Below are 9,551 nucleotides of genomic sequence, written 5' to 3'. Positions count from 1 at the left end.
AACTCACCCCCCATCCACACACACGTACACACACACAAACAAACACACACACACACACACACACATACATACATAAACACACACACACACACACACACACACACAACAAGAGAAGGGGGCACCCTGTTGTCTGTCCATAGTGTCAGGCAGAGGAATGATGAGGTACAGACAGACAGAGATAGCAGGAGAGAGGATGTACCCTGTGGTCAGGGCTTTACACCAAGCAGAGAGAAGCAGACACACACATACACACACATACACACACACAGACACACACACACACACACACACACACACAGACACACACACACGCACGCACAACCTTTCTCATTTCTGCAGGGTGCAGCAGAAGTTGTTCGGAGCCAGCGGCTCCTGCATGGTAGAATGACCTATTTCAAAACAATACTCCTCTGGTTGGTGATGGTTAGGAATCTCTCTCTCTCTCTCTTTCTCTCTCTCTCTCTCTCTCTCCCTCTCTCTTACTCTCTCCCTCTGTCGTGCTCATATTCTGTGTCTCACTGTCTCCATGCATGTCTCTCCCTCTCTGAACCCTTTCCCTTTCAATTTGTATCTATCCTTCTCTTTGTATCTCTCTCCCGCTCTCTATCTTTCTCTTCCTCTCTTTCTCCGTCTAGCACTGTGACTCAGAATCAGATTGAGCATTCAGGAGAGGAGCCTGGGGGAGGAGGGACGGGGCGGAGTGGGAGGTGAAGAAAGGGAAGGAGAAGTAGGAGAAGGAGAAGAAGGAGAAATAGGATGAGAAGTGGAGAGCAGATGGAAGAGTTGGAGGAATTTGAGTATGGGAGAGGGAGTGAGAAAGGGAAAGAAATGAGATGAGGAGAGGAGAGGATGGGATGAAACACAATCTCAATTCTTTATTTGTCAATAAACGAGTGACATGAATGAGTTCTAAATAGAGATTCAAAGTTGCTCCCTGGGGTTCATATCTATTTATATAATGTGTGTGTGGTCCTTCAAATTCATGGGTTTCTATGTGACTGACACAGAATACAAAAAGAAATTAGGTTTCTATGTTACATGTGCAGTGTGTTTCATTCAGCCTGTCAGAACAGTATGGAGGCTGTGTGTTCCTATTTCAAATTTCAACATGTTATTACAACATATGACAAGTCATTGTAAAAGGTCAAAAAATACATGGACATCGATGTGAAAAACAAAAAAGTTCACCCCGTTCTGGAAAAGTTGACTTTGTGGATACATGTGCTTTGTTTCTTAATAGCAGTTAATGGACTGACTTGACAGAGGCCAGCAATGATAATGGACTTGCAAATTTTGAACTCAATGATTCTTCATGCAAGAGATACAGGTTGATTCAACATTTACTGTTTCTATCAGAATACAGATACAAGCTTGATTTTTGCAGTTAAACAGATATATACTGAGTGCACAAAACATCAGAAACCAGGTATAGTGACAGTTTCATTTGGAAGTTTGCATTGCCTTTTGCACAGTCCATTATCTCAAGACTGAAAATAGTCTCATAGTCTCATACAATTTTGAGACATTTCCTTCCCTTCATCTGTATCCCCCCTTCATTATTGCACGGGATTTAATGGGTGAAAACCATGTTCATGCCAAAGATACAGTTAACTGGACCTGCTGAGGAGAGCGGAGAGGAAAGTGGAGAGGGAAGTGATTGGACAAGCGAGGAGGAGGAGAGGTGGAGGGCTTAGGAAAAGAGAGGGAGGAGGAGCATCAGGACAGAGGGGAAGGAGGTGATTGAAGGGGGGAAGGAGGAGCAGGATGAAGGAAGAAGAAACATGATGTGTGTCCAGTCGGCTGTATTATCTCTGTCTGTCTCTCCTGCCTCTCCAGTGTAGAGCTCTCCTCATTAAAGCCCCATCAGTGAGTCACATCATTACCTGTTTATTCCTTTCACTCCATCTCTCTCTCCTCCCTCTCTTCTGCTCTCTCTGTTAGCCAGCCAGCTGCCACACACTCCAGAGGATATTCCAATTAGACATAACACACACACACACACACACACACACACACACACAAATGCGCGCTGGTGGATATTCCAATTAAATACAACACACGGACATACACACTCATACACAAATACGCATACACTCGCTGGTGGACATTCCAATTAGCTACAAAACAAACACGGCATGGAAATTGCTCAGCCCATCCACTAAGACGGGACGCTTCAGCGCAAGTCTCAAAACACACATACACTCACACCACACACACACATAAACACACACACAGATACACTTCTTGTGAAGGCATACAAACACACAAACTTTACAAAATACTTTTGCTGGCACGCACACACACATGAACACATGTACAAGTGCAACAACACTTCCACAAAACACATCAACACCTACACACAGTTATACTGCCCAGGTCCTATGTGTGTAACTGTAGTGGCATGAAAAATAGCAGTGCTGAGAAAGAGTGTGCATGAACAGCAAAGTCATCCCTAGATATATTTAAAAAAAAAAAAAAAAAAAAAAAAAAAAAAAAACTCACCAACACAGTTAAAACTTTCTGCATCAATAACTAGTCGAAATCTCTGGGTTCTAGAAGGGGAAAAAATTAGCGAAGGAGAGACACTATGAAACATATCCAGCAAGAGTACGATGTTTCTGATGTGTGATTAGACAGGATCACTTTGATGTCAGCTTTTTGCTGTGCGACAGAGGCGAGCACCCGCCTTGAAAGAAGAAATGGGCTGAGACGAAAAAAAATGGAGAGAAATGAAAATTGCCTAAATGACACTCCAAAATAGGGAGAGACTATTGACGAGACTCCTCTTTTATTGAGGGGGGGGGGGGGCTGAACCACCAATGGATGCATACATATATAGAGAGCCTTATGGCCTTATGTAGATGCACACACACACACACACACACACACACACTCACACCCAAACTTTCTCTCTCTAATTGGATTCCTCCATGCAGCTTGTGAATGCAGTGTGGTGCGATGTACACATGATTTACATCTCTTTGGTGTGTGTTTATTGTTATTATTTTTTATGAGTAAAAGTTTTGAATGTTCCACATATGCAGTACGGTGCTATCTACTATACACACAAGCATGCCTATGTGTCTGTTTACTGCTTATCTCTATGCACATTTACAGTATACAAACGTACCCGTGTTTAGCATTGTGATGTACAACCTTTGACATTCACAATCAATGATCTGCCTTGAATTTCAATGAGTGTATGAAGTGTTTCGCTGTCATAACCAGAGAATACATCTCTATCTATATGCACTATCAGGAATTGGAATCAATATACCGCAGCCGCTGTTTGAGATAATGGTACACTATGCGTACTATGTATAAATCAAATTACACTAGGTGCTTGTGTGTGTGTGTGCTTGTCCATGCAACCCGCCGACTAAATGTAAACATTCTGTTTCTCAGCTGATATGGTGAAATAACACCTTCTTACAGGCTGTCAATCACTTACACACTTAAATATATCTCCCTACAGGGAAATACACGTGTGTGTGTGTGTGTGTGTGTGTGTGTGTGTGTGTTCAAGGCAGGTAGAGGTATGTAAAAGCTGCTAACACACAATTCAAAGACAAAAATACCCGGTGAAACACTCAATACATGCCTGCAGGCCTACATACATACATACACACACAAATACATGCATAACAAAACCATAGTGAATTAATTATTAGGTAAACCCTGTATGTAAAGGCTGTACACACACACACAAAAAGATACCTAGTGAAAGTTACAAGTAACATACATCATACAACCATCAATAATTAACTAGTGGTAGGAGTAGTGAGCTCTACAGTACAGTCTAAAAGCCTGGACAAAAACATGGATCCAGTCAGTCAGCCAGACAGAAAATCCTCTTGTATTCACCGGGGACGGCCAGGAGGCTTCGGACTCTAAGCCATTAGGATAGCTACCATTGTAAAACGTGCCTATCTCACAATGCCAGGAAGTACAGTATCTCCTCTCATCTCCAAATAAGTTTTCAGACCTTTTCAGGGAGAGGGAGAGAACGCATGCTTCCTGCCACACTGATAAATGCTAATTCACGACACAAAAAAATGATTCCAAAACTTAATAATGCTGCAAAACTGGCTCAGAGTTTAGCCATGCAGAACCACCACAACCCCATCCTGTTGGTGAGTTGTCACATTATAAGGGATATTTCACACACAAACATACATATGTAATCATACACAATCACGCTCCCTTCATCTTAACCCTTTGCCCCCTCTCCATGGACTGTGATCGTCCACAAAACACTGACAAACATAGATGCACTAATACACCCTACAATCTTCTCTGCAGGCTGTAATGTCCCAAAGAAAATTGCTTCAAACGGTAAACAGGTCATATGCAGGGTAATCCAATGGATAGACAGGCAGACTGACAGACACACACTCATGCACTCATCCTCTTTGCAGACTGTGAAATCCTGAAAATAAACTGACAATGAATGCTAGACTGTTGATAGAGGTTGTATTCATGGTAAACACGCACACACGCACACACACACACACACACACACGCACACACCTTAAACTCACCCTCTCTGTAGACTGCGATGTCCTAAAGGAAATAAATAAATGCCAGCCACATGATACAGGTTGTATACATGGCAACACACACACACAGTGACTTCCAGTCACTCTTTCTGCAAATCTATGGATCATACACGGAACATACAAACACACACACACTCACCCTTTGTGCAGGAAACCAGCAAAATCATACAGATTTAGTACATGGTAAACCTGACACACAGAAAACACACACACACACTCACACTCACCCTCTCTGCAGACTGCGACGTCCCGAAGAAGATGGGTATGAACGCCAGCCAGATGATGCAGGTGGTGTACATGGTGAACCCGATGGGCTTGGCCTCGTTGAAGGTCTCGGGCACGCCGCGCGTCTTGATGGCGTAAACCGTGCACGTCACCATCAGCAGGATGGAGTAGCCCAGGGAGCAGATGAGCGACAGGTCCGAGATGTCGCACTTGAGGACGCCGCGCGCCGCCGAGGGGTCCTGGGTCCGCTGCTCGCCGTAGTCCACCACGGTGTGGGGCGGGTCCACCGCAAACCACACGAACACGCCCAGCAGCTGGACCGAGATGAGGGAGAAGGTGATGACGAGCTGGGAGGCGGGAGAGATGAACCTGGGAGGGGAGGGATGACGGCAGTGAGGATGCGGTCCGGTGCAGCAGCTCAGTGGCTGTAGAGCTCGGCACTAACACTGCGAGGGTCAGAGGTTCCGTTCCCACTGGGGCCACCCATGCTGGAAGGCTGTGAGGTGCATGTGCTGTTGGGTGACTCTAATGTTTTAACTCGGAGGATCACATGGTCCTCTGTAGCAGTGATTCCCAACCTTTTTCATATCAAGGACCCATAATTTAGTACACATTAGGGCCACAGACCCCCATTTGATGAGATTTGGTATCTCAGACCCAAATCTGAGATCTGTCTATATTGTTAGATATGATTTTGTCCAGAATTCCATGACTATCTGCAGTGTAGTTAGAGAGATAACAGTGAAACTATGATCAAAATAGTCATGCTTCTACATTCTGTAATTGTGTTAACCAGTTTAACCATTCATCAATTTGCTGGGGACCCCCCGATCCCAGACCCTATGTTGAGAACCACTGCTCTAAAGGATGAGAAAATTCTCCAACCAGTGGGTTTATGAAACCCTTTCAAAACCAATTCAATGAACTCAAAAATGCATGGCCATCAAGCTAAAAAAAAAAGCTGTTCTTAGTTCCTGAAATGTGGACATTTTGGAGATACAAGATTTTCACTCGACAGCGGCGATATGTTCTGTTACAAGAACGCACACTCCATGTTGGATTCAGATGAGGGGATGACAAGATTTGAGGCAGGAGAGATAAACCTCGGAGGGGAAGGATTATTGTAGTGAGGAACAGTTAAAGTAACACACCAAGTGTTGGATGGAGCTCAGGAAAGGTGATGACTGCCTGGGACGCCGGAGAGATAAACTCGGGGGAAGGATAATACCCGGAAACAATAGTAATATTCTCGCTCGCACCCTTAGGTGAAGCAACATCCCTGCTCCTCCAAGCCCACAGGACTAAGCTCTGCACCATGATGCTTTCTGTGCAGCTTAACCTCCGCCTGTGGACCGCACTGCCCAACTACCTGAGGGCACAACACACACTGGACTCTTTAAAAAAAGCCCTAAAATCCGCTCTCTGTGGAAAGCCATTGTTTGTTAAATGCCAAATATCCCACCACTGCTTTTACCTCCATTGTGTCGCATTTTATTATTTCTTTTGTGCTTGTTTGCTTGTTTTTCCTCTTGTGCTTTATTTGCCTTTAATTGGCCTTTTCCGGTAGCATTTTGGCATTTGCTTTTATTGAGGTGTGTTATTATTAAGAATAATAGCAATAGTAATAACGCAGCTGGACTGAGATCACAGAGAAAGTGGCAAACTGGGACACAGGAGAGAAACTTGGAGAATCATAATACTTATGAGTAATAGCTATATGATAATACTAACACCCATCTAGTGCTGGATGGTGTTGATGGCCATCAAGGATGCAGGGAGATGAACCTGAGTACTATTAAATCCTGCATTTACATTTTCGCCATTTACTTGGTGCTCTTACCCAGAGTCACTCACAGTGAGTGCAAACAGTACAATAGTCTGTGAGTTCATGACTCTCATAAATAATGTATGAAAAATAATAATGAATAATGATTGCAAGCAGCCTATTAAGGAAGAAATCGAAGTAAGTCTTCATGTGAATGCGCACACACACGCACACACACACACGCACACACACACACACACACACACGCACACACACACGCACACACACACACACACAAACACACAAACATGCACAGAGAGAGAGAGAGAGAGAAACCACTGCTCTCTTCACCTGGGTGCTGTCACCGACTTCTTCCCCTGTTCGAAGATGCGGTGTATCCTGTTCGTCTTGGTGAGGAGGGCGGCGTAGCTGAAACACATCCCCAAGCCCAAGAAAATCCTCCTGAACGAACAGACTCCCACGTCCGGCGCCGCGATCATCAGGAAGGTGATGGCGTAGCACAGGAAGATGCCCGTCAGCAGCACGTAGCTCATCTCCCGCCCCGACGCCCGCACGATGGGGGTGTCGTTGTACCGGACGAAGGTGACGATGACGAAGGAGGTGGCGATGATCCCCAGCATGGAGATGAAGACGGGGATGACGGCCCAGGGGGAGTGCCACTCCAGCTTGATGATGGGGATGGGAACGCAGCCGGTGCGGTTGGTGTCAGGACGCATATCGTACGGACAAAGCTCGCAGGTGAACTCCGAGGCCTGGAGGAGAGACAGGAGATTTTATTTTGCAAGTTTTTTTTTCCCCACGATTTGTTTCAAAATATGCATATAGACCAGAGCTTCCATAAGCCTTGTAATCAGAAATAAAGGTCTACTTTTTCCATTATAATTTGTACCCATTGTGAATTACTGAAGACAGAAGAGGTTGAACATGTCTTTTTTTTTTATCAGACCAAATGAATGGCTCAAAAGGTAAAATTAACAATTTACTCGATTATTTTTCTCAACCATTTTGTCTGACAGATTTTTGACAGGAAGCCTTTTAGCCAGAGCCAATCCAAGCGGGAGTTACATTGGTCAATGGGTAATTTTTTCCTCTCACAAAATCAAGGGAACAAAGAGCATGAAACATATTAGTGATAACAAGGCTATTTTTTAGTCAATGAGAGCTGCCAATTTTCTTGATTAGTGCTTCTGATGGGCCTTGAAATGTCTCAGTAGACATATTAACTATAACTGAGGCTTTTGCTAACTACGTCTTGGTCCATTGATTGTGCTAATAGACAACAGCCTCACAGCAAAAAGCATTTGATAAAATTAGATTTCTGATTCACCAGGCTTTAAAATTGGTAGCTGTGCATATAAGGGATTTAGCTATTGTTTGGTTTGCTTCACTGCTTATCCAGAGCAATTGTTTGGAAAGTTCCACAACACTGTAGGACAGATGCAAGGTGGGGGTCGCAGTCGGCAGAAAGACAGAATGATGATGGGAAAGTCTGGCTGGAGGAAGTGAATGTGTAACCTTCTTTCCGTCCTCAACAACTACCGCCAAAGTAAAATACTGAAACCCAAACTGTTATACTGCATGTAGCTCCCACGTATGTGTGAATGCATGTAATTCTCCCTCACTTTGCATCTAAAATCCGAAAACCTTGCGACAGCTGATGCATCTGCCCACCTGCAGCCCCCAAGGTGTAAAATGGTAGCACTCTTTGGTGCCAACAAACACAAGACTGTACACTTCTTCTTCTTCCAGCCCAAACAGCCCCAACCTCTGCCAGCCAGGAAGCTGCTGCAGCAGAGCGCCTGCACTGTTTACACAGAGTGAAGGAATGCTTTCAGCATTCCTTCACTCTGGACTAATAGATAAAACATTTGCTGCACTGTTTTCTGATCTGTGCAGATTCTCTGAATCTGTGTCAGCAGATGACGCATGTTTTCTGCATGCATTCTCAAGTATCAATGTACATTCAGTACATGTCTTTATGTTACCTATATCTCAATATCTAACAAAGTCAATAGACTGACAAGGTGGACACTTTATGTACATATATATGGCCTTGTTAATATGAATACCACACACATTTTGCACATTACTTATACTTGCTGTATATTCACATATCTATTTTCTTCATGTTCCAAATTGTCCTCATTGTTAATTTTTACTCATACATTCTACATAAGATGTTCTCCTGTTGAAACTGTTTGCTGCCTATGTTTATATAACATTGTGTTCTTCGTCAATTTGCCTGATGAAGTGAAATTGAAAAGAAACAGACTTACAATGGCCACGGACGCCACTGTCATCTATGCCAAAGGACAGACTGTTTTCACCCCCTGCAGCATATTGCTCAGTGACTGTTAATTCATGTCCACATTACACAGCTGTGCTCCGATCCCAAATCTACACTAAGAGTGTCAACAGATCATAAATTTTACAGCAAATACAGTGCAAGTATATCTGCAAAATTAATGTCTCTGATAAATTTAACCTGCTGTTATGGATGCTCGAGGTTCGTTATTTATTTCTAGCTTAAAGAAGCAGCGCTTGACAACAGCTTGCTCATGCACTTGTTCATGGGAGAGTTATTCTCACTTAATAAGAAGGATGATGGGCAACTTAATTGTTGTCTTCTTCCTTCACTCTTCTCTCAAAAGCAATAATTAACATGGGTGATGCATTTTTAATAATCTGTGTGAACAGATCCTTTTAACTCGCCTGAAATTATCTAATTGTATTTGCTTTAACTGCATCTGTTTTTTTAGGATTTATTTTAGGCATTTTATTGTTAGAAACAGTGTGAGAGACAGACAGGAAGGTATGGGAGAGAGAGAGGGGAGGACATGCAGCAAATGACTGTGGGCCGGATTCAAACCCAGATCGCTGTGGGAAGGACTGAGCCTTATGGTACACGCTCTACTCGGTGAACCACCAGGGCGCCCCGCTTTAATTGCTTGGTGTGATTTCACACAGACAGAATGGATAGA

General features: G+C 43.7%; 1 protein-coding gene across 1 annotated transcript in view; it reads right to left on the bottom strand.

The window, feature by feature from the left end:
• The window catches only part of LOC139658930 (metabotropic glutamate receptor 8-like), a gene marked incomplete at its 5' end in the record, with an annotated part of 87,740 nt that overhangs the window by 22,858 nt on the left and 55,331 nt on the right, over window positions 1–9,551 (bottom strand). The window contains 2 exons of the mRNA XM_071537117.1: window positions 4,787–5,153; window positions 6,901–7,322. Coding sequence (XP_071393218.1) covers window positions 4,787–5,153; window positions 6,901–7,322 — 789 coding nt within the window. The remainder of the gene's footprint in view (window positions 1–4,786; window positions 5,154–6,900; window positions 7,323–9,551) is intronic.

Source organism: Centroberyx affinis, unplaced genomic scaffold, assembly GCF_046629955.1.
Source record: "Centroberyx affinis isolate AG114_WGS23_722 - 3 ecotype Tasmania unplaced genomic scaffold, CSIRO-AGI_Caff_v1 ptg002984l_1, whole genome shotgun sequence".
Taxonomy (NCBI): Eukaryota; Metazoa; Chordata; class Actinopteri; order Beryciformes; family Berycidae; genus Centroberyx; species Centroberyx affinis.
This window is presented reverse-complemented; position numbering and strand designations above follow the sequence as displayed.